Here is a 20,746-nt window from a genome sequence, read left to right on the forward strand (position 1 = left end):
GTTCCCAATGCGCGTCAAAGTTGTTTCTGGGGTGGAAAGGTGCGAATCGACTAGTAGAGAGGTGGTGGTGGAAAGATGTATACACAAAGGAAAAGAAGAGGAAGAATTCACCAAGTGCTCACTGCACAGGTACTTGCTGGTCTGCGTGTGCCTCGTCGATACATGCCCGCAACTGGTGTAGACAGAGTCCTCGGTGGTTGATGAGGTGTATCGAGGTCCATTGGCTCTGTTGATCGTGTCTGGGTTCTAGAGTTGCCGCTGAGCATCTGAGCTGTCGTCTGGGAAAGTGAGGTGCTGCAGAAGGGATGCGCAGGCACACCCTTGCGCGCCGGCTTGTGGTCATTGAACGATGTGCACCTCTTGTTCTCATGGCTCTGCTTTCTCAAAGGGATCTTGCCAGAGTAACCCCCAGTGACAGAAGAGAAAGAAGCTGGAAAGAGGCCGAAAGCAAACATGTGATGCAGAGAAGATATACAGAGTTCATGCCGAACGATCAGTCCATCCTCGCATACGCGACCATGCCGAGAAAACTTGAACAGGGATCGTCACAACCCCATCCAACAAGCCTATTTCCCCACGGACAACGCCACGTTTCTTCCCTCCTTTGTAGTTCTAGGTCTCATTAAAGGTCAGTCACACACCTACTCACCCAGCATCTAATATGGAATAACATGCAAGTTTCTAACACACTCGCTCGCAGGCAGTGGCCCTCGATGCCGAAACCACAATTCTTCACTACCAAGCTAAACATCGAGGGTCCGAAACATGTCACACGCGAAAGCCGCGAAACCGGGGTACGCGCAGGCCTCGAATATTGATTTATTACGAGGCAACAGCACAAAGCACTGCAAACTGGCCAGTCCCCGGTTCCTGTGGACGCGTTGTGGGATTTGTTTCGCCCGATGACGCTTCTTTTATAAGAACAGAGATCGAAGAGATGCCCGCCTTTTTCCTCAAAACAAAAGACCTACCACACCCTTTTTTTGGTGTCGATGAATGATTACGACTTCCACCCTCGTTTTCCAACCCGAGCTCTTTTTGTTTCTGACACTTCCTTTTCTTACACGCGACTGAGAGTCCTCTCCCGGTCTACGCGAACGTCAGACCCCCTCCGCCCTGTTTTCGTCAAGGATATTGTGATCATGGTGTCGCAGGAGTCGGGGAAGTTTACTGCGGAAAGGAAATTCCGAGGGCAAGAAAACAAAAAAGGGCGGACAAGGAAAAAGGACAGATGGATGGACGTACTCGCATCCACGGCACAACCTCAGGCGATGAAGACAAACCTGCACCGTCCGAGGCGGAACAAGTCGGTCAAAAACAAACTTGTTTCTTCAAACATGGCGCAAAGCGCGTTTGTGGCAGGTCTACCAAGGGAAAAGGGTTGAAGGGGCCTTTTTTTGGTTCTTGCTCCCCTCGCCCGACCGCAGCACCAGCCCGTTCGTTCGCTTTTGCCCATGAGCTGATGAGGACAAAATCTCACAATAAAAGTAGTTTTCAATCTGAGCCTCCCTACTAGGGCAGCAAATGCCGGGTTGTGATCGTGGATATGTGCGGATCTGTTCTCGAATTATTCTTCATCTGCCTTTCGACTTGCCGGGTCGAGCAGGAGAAGATGTTGACGGGTAGTGGCGAGAGGAAGAGTGGAGCAGAGAGCTGGATAGGACGAGGACGAGGACGAGGATACACACCCGATGAAGACGAAAGTCCAATAAGCCAAATTTGAGACAGCCGAAGGGAGCGTGCATTGTCTCGGAGACGAACAATCACCCCAGACTTCTGGCTATCAGAGCAAACATGAGAGAGCTTATCTGAGGGTTCAAATCTTCGTCCTGTCCCATCCAGTTCAGTCCAGTCCAGCACTGTTACACTCGCCAAATGGTCAAGATTGGAGACACGAGACATCAAACGACCCGGCATGTACCTCGTTGCCGATGTTCCTTGCTAATCAATCTCCCGACTCGCTGACTCGTCAGCAAACCTGACACCAGGACACAGACGCAGACACTGCAAAAGGTCGTTGACCTTGACCCTCGCAAACGCCTGGTTCACATCCTCCAGACCAATTCCGACTAGCACGTCGTCGCCCAGATATCCCGTCCCCAACTGCGACATGTATTCCACGTCGTCATCTTCCTCTTCCTGATTTGCCGCGGCAGAATGAGGCCTCCATGCCCACGCCAGACTCGGTGTGTAAGTGAAGTAAGCTTGGCTTTTGACAAAGTCGTCCTTGTGTTCAGTCTCGTCCTCATATAACCCATCCCCGGCGCCTCTTCTGACCACCCTCCCCTCCTTTTCACGCGAATTCCCCCTTGTAGCATTCCATCCCATCTCCTTTGCATCGGGCCAGTTTTCCTCCTCGGTCCACGGCCCTGCTCTCTCATTCCTCATCAACAACGGAAACTTGCTCACACCTAGCATCTGGAACGGCTCCCTTCCCTCCCACACGACGACATATCTCTCATACCGAAGAGGCAGATCTAGCTCGTTGCTGAACTTTCGATGCATGATGGCAAAGTGAACGGAGCGACCGGTGCTCACGGCCGTGCCATTGATATTCTCCTCGTCCTTGCAGGCTGAATCACTCCGCGCCTGGGCTCTCGTGCAGAGAATGAGTCGTAGCGAATTGGAGCCTTGATGCCAATGGCCCCTGTTGCCCAACGAGTCTGCGAAATGCCCTTCACTGTGGGAGAAGCAGGGCTCTTCCAAGGCCGAGGTGAGGTTGGGCGAGGTGAAGCCGTTGCCGGTGAGTTTGGCAAAGGTGCGTCCCCTTGTGGTTGGTCTCGCTGGTGTCCACCTTCGGGGCATTGCGTGGGGTGTCGAGAAACTTGTGTGATTCGTGATGTTGCCAGGACCGAGGGCGAGGGAGGCATTCAATCCAAGACTTGTAAGCATGTCGATTGCCTGTGCCAGTCCATCTTCTCCACTCTCCTCTTCTAGCCCCTGACCGATCAAGTCGTACTGAACATACGAGTCGTCGGCACTCGGGAACCAGAGCATCCAGTTCTTCTCTACGCGCGCTCGGCTTTGCCTGGGGTTTCTAGTGATCTCAGTGAGATGCGGGTAACTCATCAAGGGCTTGACACCGAGTCCTCCGAGGGTGCCTGTGCGCGCTTGACCCTCTTCCTTGTTCAGCTCAATTTCTGCGTCTCTAGCTTCCAGGCCCAGATCCCTGTCCTCTGTCTCGATACCGACGACCGTCTTGCGGTGGTGCTGGCGATTCAAAACCTTTTCGAATTCCGGGTAGACCTTTCGCAGATCCACGATCCAGAGACCGACACAACCGTAGCGACTGGCGCTATTCACCAGGATTAGAGGCTCGCCTTTCCCGCTCCAAAAGACTCGTGGGTCGTGGAAGCCAGGGATATCTGGGAACGCAAGCCACGAGTCCGTACAGTTCTCCGCCGGGGTTGGGGGAATGTTGATCTTTCGTGGGGTCGTGAGACAGCGTAGCCCGCCGCTGCCGCCCAGCCGGGTATCAGAGAGGTCAGATGAGGAGCAGACACTGGCGTCTGGTGGCAGAGCTTGTTGAAATCGGGGTTGTCGCCGTTCAAGGTATAGCGCAGGCTCTCCTGTCGCAGCAGGTCGTGGAGGAATGACATTATTGCTGCGTTCATCCGGAAACCAGGTCAAGGGCGAGGCTGAAGTGTGAGGAGGATGACAGATATCTGCCAAACAGATGTGAGACTCTTGATGGAAGCCGGTCGTCACAAGGCGGGAAATGAGAACGTATTTTGCGGCCCCGGACCAGTGTGGGAGGGGGATGATTGCCGGATTGAAGAAGCGCGTGGCGTCTTTTGTTCGCGCATTGTCGGAGCCTTCATCTCGCTCTTCATGCTCTCGTGACAAAGGTGCTCGTGGAGACCCGAGGTTGATGTTATACAGCACATTCGGTAAGCGGATATGTGAGGTATGCGTGTTCGGCAAGGTAGGGCAGCGCGTGAACTGCGTTATCAGAGGGTTTGCCAGAGGTATTCCCTTCAGCTTTGAGACCGCTGCGCCTTGTTCACGGATGCCTGATGAACCGGTCAGGAACAGGTGTGGATGAGTGCTGGCATTGACGACAATGACTTGAGCACCTCCAGTCACATAGCTCTGCAGCACGCCATGAAGAAGCGCATCCTGTGATGAGCGGATAAGGGCACGGTGCGATCGCAGGCGGAGGACGATCAGGAGCGTGAGCACGGCCAGTGTCGGGGCAAGAAATCGACGGGCTGGAGGGATAGAGAGCATCATATTCGATGCGCAGAGGACAAGGATCGAGTTCTTGCGATAATTCAAGATGACGGGGTTGTGTGGTCGTCGTCGTGAATGATTGAGGAAGTGGACAGTGAAGGCTTTGAGAACGGATTTGTGTGCGCATCCATCTATCTTCTTTTTCCCCCTTTCCTTCTTCAGTTTTTCAGACTCCGTCTTCCTTTCTACCAGATTAATTCACTGCTGTGTCGATGTCTCTCTGTCCCTCTGTGCCTTTGCCTGTGGCCCTCCACAACTAACAATGAAGATCCCCACCTCCTTATGCCAGAATCCATGCCAAACTTCTCATAGAGGCGGACTGGTGAAGAAGAAGGAGAGCGATCCTGGCCATGGAAAGTCTCAAATGTCCACCACGCCCTATCACCCATAATTACACTCGACAAGGCCATGTGAGAGCCTCGCCTGATCCAGTCAGAGTCAAACGTCTCTTCCCAAATGTGTCAAGTTCCCGGTCTGGCTCTCTCTCTCTCTCGAAGAGCACCCTATTATAAACCATCAATCTATACCATCCCAAAAAAGACCGACTGCAGGCTGACTGCTTTACCGTTGTTCATTTTCCATGCCTTCATTAAACGCCTTCGCTGGTTGAATACTGCCTAGAATCCAAGGTCCAATCTTTCGCCCGTCGTACTCGAGTTGAGGAGCTCCATCATGGTCAAGCATCCTCATCTTCCGATTTGTCAGACCCGTCATCGTCTTCATCATCATCATCGTCGTCCTCCGAGTCCCATCCCTCGGCCTCCAAGTTGGGCGATCGGATACCGAAGCTTAACAAGAATCCAATAAATGAAATACCGCCAAAGACGCCAAATGCTAGGGCTTCTCCCTTGGGGCGGACTCGGGTGGCAAGTGAGAAGAGACCGCCCGAGACAAATGGGCCGACGGCTCGGCCTGCAGCTGAGAGTGTCTGTGCAAGGCCATTGAGAGTCCCCAGGACAGAGTGATTAGGCGCGGAGTTGGTGATCTGCGCACATAGTCAGTAGGATTACTCACCGCCGTCCTGCGAAAAGACTCACCAATAATAGAGCGCTGGTTAGACCGCCTACTGCCGCCACCGTTTTGATAAGAAGGACAGTACAAATCTCTAACCATAACCATACCGCGCCATGTGTACCCATTTTTCCGTCAGCATCGTCTTTGTAACCCACCCAAGGCATAAGGACGTAGGCAATCACAAATCCAGCTAAACCGATTCTGTATGCCCATCTATTCCCCATCATGTCCCGCAGTTTGCCGAAAACACCAATCTGGAATAGAATGGTCACTACTCCGGCGAAGGCGAGCGACAGGCCAATCTCTTCTGGGTCGAGGTTCCGGCCAGTGGGTGGTGAGGCTTGGGCAAAAATAGGATAGAGCGAGTTAAAGGAAATGTTAGCTAGTTGGAAAATGAGGTATGTCACAAGGAGGAGGATGGTGTCTCGGTTGAGCACATCTTTCTTCTTCAATTCTTCCGACGCAGGGAAGAACACGGGAGGCTCTGTCCCGCCATCGGTATCTTCGTCGTCTGAAACCTCTGCAAGACCATTCGGATGGACCGGGGTTTGGTGGCCTTTGCCTTTTCGGCGGAGGTAATGAGGTCTGCTGGAGGAGGTGAACTGCCAAAGCCATGAAAACAGGTTGCGCACCCTGGATCCCAGAGGTTGGAGATACTGTGCCTCTTCTAAGCTTTCCTCGAGGAAAAGCGACGTCAAGATGAAGTCTACCAAGAGGATTGCTGCCGATAGGAGGTTCGGTGGAAGGTAAGGGTACGGATTGGGCTTCGATGTATCGAAAGGATTGTTGGGAAACACCAACACACCGCCAATGATGGGGCCGGTGATGCCTCCAAGGCCATAGATGACAGGGAGATAGGTGAAAGCCCGCGATTGATTGCTTCGGTCGGTAATCTCCCCAAGGCAGGTAGAGACAACGCCTTGGTTCCCATTCAGCAGACCCATAAACGCTTGAACCGCAATGGCTTGTGGTAGCGTCTTCACAAAACCGAACGCCACGAAGCAGGCTGCCGTAAATATTGTGCCCATCAATATTACCGGTTTTCTTCCAATATGATCCGACAGCCATCCCCAGAAGAAATTTGTCGCCAGCTGCGCAAGCGCAAAGGCAGAAGCGATTGTCCCAACATATATGCCCACTTGTCCTTGTTTCACTTCGGGGAACGTCGACGCCATTGCAGGCAGGTAGGGGCTGATAGAATTGAGTGCTGTCTGTTCGCACAGAGCTATAACGGCTAAGATGGCCATCTGTTTCTTCGGCAGCGGCGAGCTGTGTTGGTGGTTGTCGTCACCATTGTGCAGGTCGTGGCTGGAGGAGTTGGAGGAATCCGACAGCGGTCGCCCACGAGACTTGGGAGGCGATATGCCGCCAAATGTCTGGTAGTGAGGAGTCGAAGACTTGCGACGAAGGAGAGGCCCATGATCGGAGGGCTTCATGACTGTAAATCAAGCATTCATCAGGATGGAGGAGGGCTGCCTGTGGCGGGGCGCAAGGCTAAGAGGCAACCTCAGAAGGACGAGGTATAGATGAAAGTTGAATATCAAGCACAAAATACGGCAATCAGCGTGCAACAATCTTCATGACAATAATGAACCAAGATCTGAGAGCCAAAATAGGCTCGATCGTAGCTGGTGACTTGGGCGGCTTGTGAGAAAGTCTTGACTTTTTGGCACCGATACATGGGGAACTTGCATGGGAAAGAGAGACTGCGCCCCGGGCCAATGCGGACATCGAGTTCAAATGACGTATATACATGGGCAACTTAGCGAGGCCAGAAAAGGCAAATGACGAATGACGAATGAGAATGGCGCTATTACATACCGGTATTAGTGGACAGTAGTAATACACCCACTAGCGAATGAGGAGGTACTCAGTACCACTACCATGAATACTAGGTACATCTCTAGATACTACAAGCAGGTAGCTGTATACTAGGTAGATACCCAGCAAGCCAGTATTTGATACATAGTCTGACCGTTCCTCTGTCTTCACACCCTTGTTGCAATAGGGCTATGGCATGCCGGGTATGATCATTTATCTAATAGCTTCGCCGCAGTCCTCAGTGACAGTCTGGGCCTGGTATGATTGCATTCGTAAGGCTCAATCCGTTCCCGCCACAGCCACCTGCTCTACTTGCGACGTCACAGCTCCATTCTTAACTTCCCCTGCTTGACTTCCGTTCTTCGCGGTGTTATAATGTTGAGTAAAGTCGTACCGAAGCGCCATAGGCGACCGCATAAACTCTCGCTGGGCTTCCACATCGCCTTCGATATCCTTGAGCATCTTCAAAAAAGAATCATTCTCGAGTGCTTTGTCCGGGTCTTGATCATACAGTCGTTTGATGTTGTCCGTGGAGATGGGATCCGTGACTGTCTGATATCTCTGCCGCCGCATCTCGGAATACTTATCAAGGATACTTTCATCCGCTTTACCCTCATAAACGCCAATCATGCAGTCATATAAGCCACCGATATCCACAAGACCGCCGGTGAGTCCGAGACCACCAAAAGGGTTACAGACTAGAGTAATGCGTGAGCGTCACTTCGCACGGTGGTTCGTCCGACTTACTGTGTGCAGCATCTGCAGCGAGCATAAACCTGCCAACTCGCATCTTCTCCACCAAGCGCTGATGGATCTTGTACGGGCTGATCGCCGCAAGGTCATACTCTCCTGGCTTGGGATGACCGGGCAACATGGCCTCGTATTTCATGGGTTGCCGTGCAATCAGTTCTTCTCGAGTGAGTCCAGAGATCTCTCCGTAGCTGACACGCCACCAGCCGCTGTCGTCTGCATTTTTGGTGAGACGGGCAACCATATGCCAGTGCTCTGGGTGAATAAAGAAATTGGCATCGTCGTATCCAAATTTTTCGAAAGGGTACGCCACCTAGGGAGAAAAAATGAGAACGAGTAAAGAGAAATGAAAATATTGGCTTACTTACATTCGTCGCCACGATCTGTTTGTCCCAGGTATAACCAGGAAAATCCTTTGCACCGTACAGCTTTCTTCTGACTGTGCTCGATGCACCGTCGCAACCCACGATGTAAGTTGCCTCAAGACGTTTCGGGCCCTCGGGAGTCTCAACATCCACCCATGCCTTGTCATCGTCCTGACCAATATCCATCACTTTGTGGTTGAAGAACACTTTCAGACTGGGCTGCTGGATGGCGTGTCTGTACAGCAATCGATCGAGTTGCGCCAATGGCAGACACGCCAGCCGATCCGGGTCGTCGTGCATGAGAGTGTTGTCGAACCCAGCAAGATAAGTGCCGTCGAGTTTTCTCCAACATGTCTTTACCGGATCAAACCCTTCCTTTCGAATGTCATCAATAACTCCAGCACGGCGTAACTCATACGCAGCCGGAGGACCATAATACGCTGCGCGAGGAGAGTCATCCAATTCACCAGCGGCTTCCAGGATATGGACAGTGACCCCTTTCTTCGCCAGCATCAGACCCAGAAGCAGGCCAGATGGTCCAGCACCGACGATGATTGTCCACGGTTTCTCAGGAGACGCCATTTCGGTATCGATATACTGCAGGCCGCGAAGACACGTGAAAGAGCTGTATAACTCCAAGTGAAAAGCAAGAAGCGACAGGTGGACGATAGTATGCTGGGAAGGTTTTTGTTATGTTTTTGGTTTTATATCTGGCAGGGATAGTGTCAAGCCCCGCGATCTTTCTCCATCCAATGTCAGGAGATGCAACACCATCTCGAACCCACGTCCAAGATTATGGGGGGTTCTCCGGAGGTGGAGAGGGCACAGATGATCGAATTAAACTGCCCACGGCTGACTTGGCCTCGCCAGTAGGAGGTGGGGCAGTGGTTGGTGCGATTGTACGAGATACACTTGCAAGTCGGATAGGAACGAAGGAACTGGTAGGATCTTGGGCCTTGCTGCTTTCTCGGTAGTTGGATCGCAGGTTTGTACCTTGAACTGAAGAGAGGGGAATGCAAACAAGACGAATCGATAGAATAGCGTAGTGTAGTAGGTATCTTGAATCTGTGCGCAACCATACGGTCCTCGCTTTACTCCAACAGTTAGCCTTGTTCACTTTTCCCCCAAATCGAGCGCAGCCATCCTCACAGCCCCGCATTGGAGTGCATCCAGGCTGCCAGGACAGTCAGAGGTCAGTATCCCGGCGTCGATAGGGCATTCAGCCTCTGTTTGATCAGTCACGGCTTGATCACTGACGAGAGCTTAGTGGGGCTTGCCCGGGAGACCTCGGTCTTGTATCGTTGTTCTTTTCACCACAGACGTGTTCTTACTACCTTTTCATTAATCTTGTTGAGAGATCCACGAACCGTGTATCTGACCAAATCCGCCCGAAGCGATGTCGAGTGCCCAGGAGAATAGCGTGGCTGAAGCCCACAAGATCTTTTACGACCAAGGCTTCCAGATCCGAACCGAAGTCGCTGGGCCCGAACATGTCCAGCGTTCTCTTCAAAACAATTCCTCTGATTTTGCTCGGCCGATGCAAGACTTGGCCACGGAGGTGGGATGGGGAATGATCTGGGCCCGGCCGGGACTTGGTGAATCCTTCTCCCCTTCTTACACGTCTGTTTCATCTCTGGAGGAGTTATCATTGAGACGAGTTTCTGTCAAGACTGGTAGAGGCTAACATTGAGTTGCAGAGCGTAAGACCAGAAGCTTGTTAAATATCGCCATGCTCTGTGCTTTGAACCGAATGACTGAGCTAGCTGTGCACGTCAGAGGAGCGGTTCACAATGGGGCGAGTGAAGTGGAGATTCGAGAGGTTTTGATGCAGGTTGCGATCTATTGTGGAATGCCAGCAGGGCTCGAAGGGGTTCGAGTTGCTGAAGGAGTATTGAAGACCATGAGGGAACAAAAGGAGTCTTGACTTGGATTGATGAATTCAATGGGAAGGGGGAAGAGAATGCTGCACGTGCGCAACGTTGGCGTGAGAGAGAAGCTGCACATTTCCGCCAGCACATCATCACAAATCACAACAGGAACCTGCCAGAGTGTTTCATCCTCCTAGGGCCTGGTCAATTATCAAGACGATCATCTTGTAGGTAGTGAACTTCTTTATATGTAAGGGAGACCTTTGGCAGAAGTGGAACTCTAGCTATCACTGAGCATTTCATCCAACTTACAAAATCACAATTTAAATAATTCTGCAGGATCTGGTTTCGCAGCCATTGAGGTGCCTGAAAGTACTTATGGTAGGAGTAAATGTACTTACGGAGTAGCTACCCTCGCTCAGTACAGTCAGAAGGGGGGGCAGGGGGGGCCAGTTTGGCGTTGTAACGGGGCGTCAGGCACCAATCAGCCTCGGGATGGCACTACTTTAGAGGACCCCCCAAAAAAGGCGAGTCCCCAATGTGGTCCCTAACGGTGCCTGCAGTGCCAATGGTTAGGAGGTGACCGGCGGTCGATGGGCACCTCGGCAGCCTTATGTCCCGATGCTAACTAAAGTCCCTTGTACTGTATCATCATTATTGTCCGCCTCCCGCTGACAGCCAGCACACCACAGCAGGACCAGCATTGCACGTCTGCGACACTGGGCTGGCTAGCAACATCCGACCGCATCTGTCCATTCAACATTGTTCAAATGGATCATAGACCACTCATCTTGGTATTATTTACATCCTAGCGCTCATCGCGGTATCGCTCTGATATTGGTTCCGATTCTCTGAGCATCCTACCTATTGCACAATCGTTCGTCGCCGGGAATCCATCATTCCTGGTCGTCAGGCTACCTCACGACCTCAGCACCTCCAAATTTATCACCGATGACTCGGCGCAGCACAGCACAAACTCCCGCGGAGTGATTCGTGTTCATTGGCATCTGAAGGATCTCGAACATGCCCAGCGACATCCAGGGCCGATTCTGCGTTGACTCCGCCCTCTCGCGCCTCCCGATCGCATACTCCATCAGCTGCGCTGACCATGGCCAGCTACCACCAAAATGGGCAGCCCTACTACCCGACAGGCAATCACCCTTCGTCTGGTCAGAATAATGACCACGTTTCCTACGGTGCACAATCCATCTATCCTCCAAGATCTCTCGAACGCTCGCCGAGTTTTAACGCCGGGGACGACGAAAGGTACTTCGATGGAGAAGAGCAGCCGCGGGGAGCGCAGGGACAAAACTCGTACGCTCCGCCCACAGGAGCGGCAGCGAGTCCTCCAGTGAATCGATCTATGTCGGCGAACATGCACTCTTCGGTCACGATGCCATTCAGGACAAATACTCAACATGCAGGTTTGGGCGGGTACCAGCATCAGTACCAGACTGCGGCACCCGCTCACGCTCCCTACAATCCCGCTCAGTATCATCAACAGCAGCAACCGCAAGCATCGTACAATCCACAGCTCTATGCAGCCCCCCAGCCTGCCCATCCCACAAGCACCTATCAGCCGTACGTTCCAGCTGCCTACGGCGACCAGAATCTCGCTCGTCGCACATCTGTCTACAACAGCTACGGTTCCTACGATGCGAACTCTCAATATAATTACTCCTCGTCCCAACCGCCCCCGCCACCTCCTCGGTCTGACGCAGTCGCATTTCCCAACCCGCAAGCCTACGGTGCGTACCAGCACGATATATCACAACAGTACCCCGGCCAACATTACGGAGTCTCGTCAACTTATTCCCCTCCAGCTCCTGTGCCTCCACCACACGGAAGGTCGGCAAGCATACCTGAAGAGCCATATCCATATCCTACTGGCCCGTCGGCAACATACCCAGCCTCGAACCTGACGGCCTATTCGTCTCCTGATATAAACCGCAATTCCTCATTCGCGAGCCGTATGAGCAATCAGTCTGCTTCGCCACAGCCCTCCATTCCGACGCCACCGAGCAGACAACCTTCAAACCGCTCGCCTCAGCGTACGAATACACTCGACCGTCATCCCCAAGGTAGATCATTACCAGGCCTTCCATCGGAGCCGGAGTCGGAAAATGACTACTTCAATTCGACAGGATCGCGTAACAGTGGAGCACGCATCACCTCTTCGGGCTATGAGGATTTGATGCAAGATTTAGATGAGGCTATAGGACAGACCTCAAGGCATACAAGGTCAGGCAGCGACTACAGACACCGCAATTCAAGGGACGGTCCAGCGGATGCCGTTTTCCAACATCCGTCGCCCAGACCGCATCTTTCGCCAGACGAGGCGCCAACGCATCTCAACGGGAATATCGCCTCCACCGGGGATGCTTATATCAACTATGGCGCGTTCACCGACGACAGTGACGCCGAGGCAGCTGCGGGGCTTGCTGCTATGCAAGCACTAGATGAGCAAGAAAGGGCAGAGGACGCGCGCCGGCGTAGTGGTTCAGCCACCCTCTTCCCCAGCCAACCACGTGCGGATGAAGCGGCTGCTAGACTTTCCTCCCAGGAACAAAGCAGCGACAGCGATTATGCCGGCTACGGTGATTTGAGTCTCGCTGGTGGAGGGTATGCGCCTGATATGGCTTATGGCGACTCTGTTGTGTCCAACTATGCGGGTGCTGCTACGGCCATGCCGCAAAGTGAACTATACGGGCGGCTGAACACCAGAATGAGTTCGGTACGCAGCTCTGGCGTCTCTTCGGAGGGACGGGAGTCGCAGACAAGCGGATTTGAGTCGATCCCGCCTCTAGACAGCGTTCATCCCTTCTCCTCCACGCATAATGTCGCTCGTGTGGACACTGGAGGCACAGGCGGTTTGACAGAACCCAGCCCGCACCCCAGACGGTTAAGCTATGAAGACGGAGACGAATCAACTATGATTGAGGCAGAAACTAATCGAACTTCTGCAAGCTCAAGTCCATCACGGGAAGAGATGCCGGATCTCTTCTTCCATCCTGGCATGAGCCAGCAGCGTCCCCTTCCACCTCCTCCTTCACTCTCGGACTCGGCTCTGGCACTGCGAATACCGCATTTGATGCCTGCTGGTACTTATACTCAACAAAGCCGATTCTCTCAGTACACCGATCCGAATTCACGCGCGTATCCAACTGCCCCGGACGCCTACCCCAACACCCTACTCAGCCCAGCGAGCGTTCCTCGGTCTACTTCATTGTCTAGTGCGCGAAGTGCTCCTCGGGCCGAACAGGTTAACCGCTCGAAAACAGACGCAGACCGTCAGAGGCTTCTGAGGCAGCAGGGAAGACCGATGTCTGATCTGTATGACATCTCCAGCCCGCAATCTGCGGTAGCACTGGATCTTCCCGCAATTCCGAGGAAGCGGTACAACCCGTCCAAACTGACAGCTGATCAATTTAAGAAATGTTCGGAACCCTGGGCGCTGAGCTCGATCTTAGCGTGGATCAGGGATCTGGCCGAAGAAGAAGTTGATTTGAAAGAGAATAGCATTGTGGAAGGCATTGTTGCACTCTTCATGAACAAAGTACCAACAATGTACATTACAGAGGCTGAATCCCTGGGAGAACGAGTTATCAAGGAAATGTTCGACGCGAATGCTCTGGTGAGAGAAGAAGAATGGGTCAAATTCGGGCCCGGGACGATGTCTGGGGTTCTATATCAGCTGACAGGCACCGGATGTTACTCCTCGAAGCTACATTTATATCATACCCGTGGGCGATGCTACTCCTATCATTGCATGCGGACTCTCAAGAAACTCGATCTTGATAGCCTACCTGTTGAGAAGAAGTCTGAAGATTGGGCCACATACTACAAGCTCAAGAAGGAGGACGTCGAAAACCACGACAAGAAAGAAATCGAACGGCAGAACGTTTTGCACGAAATCGTCACAAGTGAAGACCTTTATATCAGCCAGCTGGATGTGCTCAGGGTGCTATACCGCGATCGACTTTCTGGGGCGCAACCGCCTATCATTCCCACCAAGAAATTGCCGACATTTCTTAGGGAAGTGTTTGGTGGCGTGGACAAGGTCAAGAAAGTCAACCAGGACTACCTTCTTGGTCAGCTCAAATACCGACAGACAGAGCAAGGGCCCTGGATTGTTGGCTTCAGTGACATCTTTCGGGAATGGATCCGAAAAGCGAGGCCCGTGTATGTGGAGTATGCTTCCAACTTTCCTCGAGCAGATTACCTCATGCGTCGTGAAGCGGAACGAAATATTCCCTTCAAGAATTTCCTGGACCAGGCGCGGGAGGATAAGCGGTCGAACAGATTAGGATGGGACAATTACTTGAAGGCACCGATCACCAGGCTGCAGCGATACAGCCTGTTACTCTCCACCGTCCAAAAGAACATGCTGAAGGACTCCGAGGAGAAGGCCAACTTGGCCTATGCTCTGGACGAGATCCGCGCAGCCACTTTCGAATGTGATTCCAAGTTTGCGGAAATGACCAAGAAAATGGAGCTGATCGAAATGCAAACCAAACTGCGGCTTCGACCACCAATGGAGAAGGAAGTTGAACTGAACCTCGATCACCTGGGGAGAGAAATCATCTTCCGGGGCGACTTGCAGCGTGCTGGCGGTAAAGGGTTCCAATGGGTCGAAACCCATGCGATTCTCTTCGATCATTACCTGGTCCTAGCAAAGCCTCTCAGTCGGGATCGCAGGGAGGGATATTACGACGTCTCAAAAGTCCCCATTCCGATGGACTTGCTCGTCCTTGAAAGTTCCAATGACCCTGCAGTTATAAAGTCCTCGATGAAGGGTATCGGAGCCGTCACCACCACGGTCGCACCTCGTGGCGCAGTAACCCCTGATAATCGGCTTACCAGGGCGCAGTCTACTGCTAGTGGCGGGACTCCTGGACCATTGTCACATACAAATACCAATCTCTCGGTAGGATCTGGCAACACAAGCCAGAGCATGGTTCCCATCACTACGTTGGAGTCGGGCAGTTCCAAAGAGGAGAAAATCATGTATCCTTTCCGCGTCAAGCATCTCGGCAAGACTGAAACGTACACTCTCTACGCACCAAGCGCTCAAAATCGGCAGGATTGGTGTGAGGCAATCATTCAGGCGAAAACGAGGCATGCTGAGGCGCTGTATAAGCAAAATGCTGAGCCGTTCAAGCTGCGAGTACTGGCAGACACAGCATTCGGCTACGAAGGCCTCACGTATCCCGCGAAGCGAATTCTGATCAAGGGGACTCCTTTGGATAGGGCTATCCGGGAGACGGAGAAGAAATTTGAAGGCCAGGGCCGACCAGCACCTGTTTGCCGAGCTCCTGTCAACTGCGCCACTGTATTCAATCAGCCATATGGTCGGCTTATGTGCGCTGTTGGAACCGACTACGGCGTGTACATCTCCGAGTACCAGAATTCTAGGGGATGGATCAGGGTGAGTCTAATCTGCGATGACCATTTTACTCAACTAACATTTCCTAGGCTATTCAGATGCATCGAGTGACTCAGGTTGCAGTTCTAGAAGAGTTCAACCTATTTCTGCTTATCTCAGACAAGGCTCTTATTGCCTACCATCTCGACGTTGTTTGCCCGCCCACAGGCAATCCGGTCGCGCAAAACGACGCCTCCAGCCGAAAGGCGCCACAGAAATTATCCGGCTCCAAGGACATCGGCTTCTTTGTGACGGGCAGGATGAAAGAGCGGACACTGGTCTTCTATAAAAAACGAGATGGTATAGCCTCGACCTTCAAGGTCCTCGAACCTGTCCTTCAAAAGAGCACCACCACTCGATCACGTTTTCTGCCATCGGCATCTCGGCGTGGACAGACGGAATTCTTTAGAGAATACGACGAGTTTTATATCCCCGCCGAATGCTATGGGTTGAATCTGTTCCAGTCAAGCTTGGCGATATCGACCGCAAGAGGGGTGGAGGTATTGACCCTCGAGAAAAAGCAAACATGGAGTGTACCGAACCTGCGAAGCGAACAACCCGAAACACAAGCCCATCTCAGCTCCATTGCGACTCGGATCAAAGACCTCAAGCCTCTGGGGATGTTCAGGCTCGGAGAGGCGGAATTCTTGGTCACTTTTGAAGAATGTGCCGTCTATGTTAACAAACATGGAGATATTTCGAGAGGCGTGGTGATGGAGTTCGTCGGTCGGGCCAAGTCAGCGTGTCTCTACAACCAGTATCTGATCTTGGTCGACGACGACTTTGTGGAGATCCGAGACGCTCAGAACGGTCGGCTGAAGCAAGTGATCGCCGGGAAAGACATCAAATTGCTCGACGACGGCGGTGGTGGCTCAGGAGGATCTCAAACCCAGACTCAGGCTATGTTAGGAGGAGGAATTAATGGACTCGGCCTCAAGAACTTTGGAAATGCACCACGGACGCCGAAGATAGTCCTGCAACACCCAGAGTACGAAAAGAGCCACGTCGTGGTTGAGCTGTTGTTGACCACCGACCCGGCCTGAGATTAGGAGCGGCGCTTCTTGGAAGACGGGGTACCGGCAGGGGTCATGTTCTACTTTTGTCGTGCAGTAATGGCGGTTTGGGGGACTTCTCGGTGTTTCAGGGAGGGCGGGTGGACAAGGAATGGAAAGTTCATGACTGAATGAAATATGAGTTCTGGTTACCAACTGCTCCTATCGGTCATGGGCAAGGGATGGGCTTTCCCCTGGGCTATATGATGGTGGAAGATATGGAATGGCAGATCTCACATATGACTAGTCCATGCTAGAGGAATGAGTCCCCGATATTGTTCATCATGGGCCCGTTTATAATATGACGTTTGAATTTGGTAGGATTGTTTGGATTCCGCTAAGGCTGCGATTTCATACTCGGAGAGACTCAGCGTATGCCAAGCGGGCATCCTGACTTTTGGCCCCAGCATCTTCCTACAACAAGCATCAGGATTGCTTTTAGACGGTCACCACAGACATGTGTCTTCGTATTGAGATGCTCCAGGACATCTAGAGAGCCTACGTCCGTCTCTCCAGCAGAATATGACGCGCAGGAAGTGACATGCGCTGTCACTACCCGCGGAAGCGTCCTTGTACCAACACCCGCTCCCACCTCTCGCTGACAGCCAGCCTGTGCCTTGCCTTGCCTCGCCTGCGCCATGTTGAGCTCGTTTGTACAGAAGTTCATTGACCAGTCCTCGCTGTCCTCCACCAATGACAACCGCCCGTCAAAAGCCTCTCTTTTCCGAGACCAGTTCAGACTGCCCGCCGGTCAGAATCCCTTGCACGAGATCACCGCCGAACTATACCTACCTCTTCCCTCGACCCCAGCGGGAGGCGCTGTCACCTCCGGAGAGAAGTTGAGGGACAATGGCAATAAATATCAGGGCGAACTACACTTGAGTGAACACTTTTTGTGCTTCTCGACGATCCGAACCAGTTTCCTGCCCACCGCAAGCCATGCATCGTCCACCTCCTTCACGGGCCCTACGCAAGGTGCGGGCCCAGGAGGGCATGGCTTTACTCTGCCCTTGTGCTCGATACGGAGAGTCGAGAGGCTGAATAGTCATCAGGACAAGTTCTCGCTCGCCCTCACCACCTTTGAGTCCGTCCAGAGACCGTCGACCGAGAAGACCAAGGTGGCACAGACTCCTCCCCGCAAACTGATCCTCACCCTCGACGGTAGTCGCATCGCCTGTGAACGCTTCTGTGACGGTCTCAAGAAAGGGTTGAGGGAAGGTATGAAAGAGGTGGACAATCTACGGCTTGTGGTCTCTCAATGCTACTCAGAATACCTTCTGGATCCCGTTCGCCTCAAGGCCAAAGAGGAAGGAACCACACCGCCAGATCCGCCCGACACGGGACTCGGAATGCTGTTTAAATACCCGGGCGACGCCAGAAAACTTAGGGATAGGAGTAAGATCAGACTCTGGGGCGAGTACATGCGGGAGAATGGCCGAAATGCCACCATCGTCCGCCAGCCCACGTTCCACAAACTCATCCGTGTTGGGCTGCCAAACCGTCTAAGAGGCGAAATATGGGAGATCAGCTCCGGGTCATTCTACACGCGGCTGAGAAATCCCAACCTCTACGCCAAAACCTTGGCCAAGTTTACCGGAAAGGAGTCCTTGGCCATCGATGAGATTGAGAAAGATCTCAATCGGAGTCTGCCAGAATATCCCGGCTTTCAGAGCGATGAAGGTATTGGCAGGCTTCGACGCGTCCTCACCGCATACAGCTGGACCAATGAAGAGGTTGGCTACTGTCAAGCCATGAATATAGTCGTGGCGGCCCTGCTCATCTACATGTCAGAGTCTCAGGCCTTCTTCACACTCGGCGCCTTGTGCGACAGACTGCTTCCCGGATACTACTCAAAGGACATGTATGGCACTCTTTTGGATCAACGTGTCTTTGAAAACCTCGTCGAACGGACAATGCCCATTCTTTGGGAACATCTGGTCAAGTCAGACGTCAACCTATCCGTGGTGTCACTGCCGTGGTTTTTGTCACTATACATCAACTCGATGCCTCTTGTATTCGCCTTCCGGGTACTTGACGTGTTCTTCCTGGAGGGCCCGAAAGTCCTCTTCCAGATTGGTCTGGCTATTCTCCGCATCAACGGCGAAGAATTACTCGACGTGAGCGACGATGGCTCTTTCATCTCGATACTCAAAAACTACTTTTCACGGCTGGACGAATCCGCCCACCCTCATTCGGAAAACGAGAAGCTGAGGGCTATTACCAAATTCCAGGAACTCATGGTAACGGCTTTCAAGGAGTTTGCTGGCATTACACACGCCAGTGTCGAAGAGCTAAGAGACAAACACATCGAGGGTGTCAAGGAGGGGCTTGCCACATTCGCCAAACGGACATCGATACGGAACTTGGGACCTGAAAGTAAGAAGCTCAGTGCTGAAGATCTCAGTGCCATCTACGATAGGTTCTTCGGCGTGTTGGCTGAACGACAAGAACGTGCAAAAGCTCGCGAGGTGGAGAGAAGGAAGCAGCAAGATCAGAGAACTCGGCCTGGTCTATGGCCACAGCATTCATCTCGCAACTATGACGAACCCGGCCGCAATGCCCTACCTTTGCAGACTATGGACTATGATGCCTTCAGAGAGTTCCTAGCCAATACGGCCAGGTGGGCAGTGACAGACTCGCCCTCGTCACCCAATAAGGAGATTGCCAGCCCCAATCCAAGCCAGAGAAAGCGGAGCAAGACAATGTCTCAATGGGGATCAGGGCCCGAACCCGCCGACCACGACTTTATGCAACGCTTGTACGGTAAATGGGACGAGTCGCATCAGGGAGAGATGACGCTTCAACAACTAGTTCGTGGCCTTGCGCAGTTCAAAGGCACTACGGATATTATGAATTCGATGAGTCTCTTCTTCGATCTCTTTGACGACGAGGGGACGGGGAAAGTTGATAGGGAGGGCATCCTGAGGATGTCTGAATCTCTCTTGTTCCTTTCTCGGCGAGGCTTTGATGGCACCATTACCCCATCCGACACAAACACCGGGCTGAGTTCTCCACTCAGTGCTTCGGACGCAAAGGAGGGCTTGAAACTGAGCACCAATGAGAAGTTTCTAGGTAGCGTCAGCGCCTTTATCAGGAGGTGTTTCGAGTACGCCGACCCGGATGACGCCATGGAGGCAGCAAGCTCGAAGCTCGAGGCAACAAACATAGACAGACCAGACGAGGAGGAAAATCTACTTGATCTAACCGAGACACGATCGAATCACAAATCCCTCGCCTCGCCCAAACCGACCGAGAAAGACCCCCTGTCCGAGACGACACCACCCCATACGCCCTCATTCTCGACTGGTCAGGACAATCGCAAATCCTCCTCATCTCGCGCCGCCTCGCATAACCTTGCCCTTGATCCCAATAAACCTTTGCATATCACCCTCCCGACCTTCCGCATGGTCATTCTCGCGGATGAACTTCTCGAGCAATTCTTTGAGACCTTCTTCCCTCAGTCTTTCCGTCTTGCCGATATCCCTCCCAACGCCAGCTCCTTGTCGTTGGCCTCGACCACCAACACACTCTCGGGGAATCTAACCACCTTCACAAATCTAGGCACGCCTGTCAAGAACTTGCTGAACGGCGCGCCGTCCAACAAGACTCTGCCTGACGTGGGTCGTGCTGGCGGTGTTGTGGAACCGGGCTCTCGCGGTCTGCGAGGTGTTTTGGACAATATCGTGAACGACGGCATGCGGATGGCGGCTGAGATGCGGAAACGTATGGACGATGCGCAGAAGGAGTTTGAGCGCAACGCCCGCGAGCACGGGCAGAAACCTTATCGAGACGACGACGATGACGATGAGGACGATGATGACAAGGATACGGGGATCGGGAAGAGAGATCAAGAGTTGTTGGAGGGGGCCGAGGTGGCTAGTATCCGACCTTCTATCGGTCCTGGGGGGAGTATAGACGAAGGCGGCGTGAGGAGCCGAGCCGAGAGTTCTACAACGTTGAGCTCAAAGGGAAGTGGTAGTGGCAATGGCAGTGGGACGGGGACCCTCAGCCGCAAGACCACGGGGAGTGGGAGTGGGAGTGGGAGTGCGCATAGTGTGAGTATTTTGGATGTCAACGATACGTCTTTAGATTCGACAGGCTGAGATGGTCGAATTAGTTAGCTAGCTAGCTGCCGCAGGGAGGGATCAAGGAATCAAGGAAATTCAAGGGAACAAGGTATCAAGGAACAAGGCGTAAATGTGAATGGAATGGAATGGT

At 52.8% G+C, this 20,746-nt stretch overlaps 5 protein-coding genes across 5 annotated transcripts; 2 read left to right on the top strand and 3 right to left on the bottom strand.

The window, feature by feature from the left end:
- Positions 1-1,941: 1,941 nt before the first annotated feature.
- AYO21_07448 (hypothetical protein) lies at positions 1,942-4,233 on the bottom strand (the record flags this gene model as incomplete). The annotated part of the gene is made up of 1 exon (XM_022657403.1): positions 1,942-4,233. The coding sequence occupies one exon, from the start codon at positions 4,231-4,233 to the stop codon at positions 1,942-1,944; it is 2,292 nt and encodes a 763-aa protein (XP_022510280.1).
- A 676-nt stretch (positions 4,234-4,909) lies between these two features.
- Positions 4,910-6,683, bottom strand: AYO21_07449 (hypothetical protein; the record flags this gene model as incomplete). The annotated part of the gene is made up of 2 exons (XM_022657404.1): positions 4,910-5,218; positions 5,271-6,683. 2 exons carry the CDS (start codon positions 6,681-6,683, stop codon positions 4,910-4,912), a joined length of 1,722 nt encoding a protein of 573 aa, XP_022510281.1.
- A 664-nt stretch (positions 6,684-7,347) lies between these two features.
- Positions 7,348-8,765, bottom strand: AYO21_07450 (hypothetical protein; the record flags this gene model as incomplete). Its single annotated transcript, XM_022657405.1, has 3 exons — positions 7,348-7,766; positions 7,816-8,131; positions 8,187-8,765. 3 exons carry the CDS (start codon positions 8,763-8,765, stop codon positions 7,348-7,350), a joined length of 1,314 nt encoding a protein of 437 aa, XP_022510282.1.
- A 2,394-nt stretch (positions 8,766-11,159) lies between these two features.
- AYO21_07451 (hypothetical protein) lies at positions 11,160-16,519 on the top strand (the record flags this gene model as incomplete). Its single annotated transcript, XM_022657406.1, has 2 exons — positions 11,160-15,479; positions 15,527-16,519. The coding sequence occupies 2 exons, from the start codon at positions 11,160-11,162 to the stop codon at positions 16,517-16,519; spliced, it is 5,313 nt and encodes a 1,770-aa protein (XP_022510283.1).
- Positions 16,520-17,166: 647 nt separating this feature from the next.
- AYO21_07452 (hypothetical protein) lies at positions 17,167-20,631 on the top strand (the record flags this gene model as incomplete). Its single annotated transcript, XM_022657407.1, has 1 exon — positions 17,167-20,631. One exon carries the CDS (start codon positions 17,167-17,169, stop codon positions 20,629-20,631), a length of 3,465 nt encoding a protein of 1,154 aa, XP_022510284.1.
- Between the last annotated feature and the right edge of the window lie 115 nt (positions 20,632-20,746).

Source organism: Fonsecaea monophora (genome assembly GCF_001642475.1).
Source record: "Fonsecaea monophora strain CBS 269.37 chromosome Unknown Scaff57, whole genome shotgun sequence".
In the NCBI taxonomy this organism is placed as follows: domain Eukaryota; kingdom Fungi; phylum Ascomycota; class Eurotiomycetes; order Chaetothyriales; family Herpotrichiellaceae; genus Fonsecaea; species Fonsecaea monophora.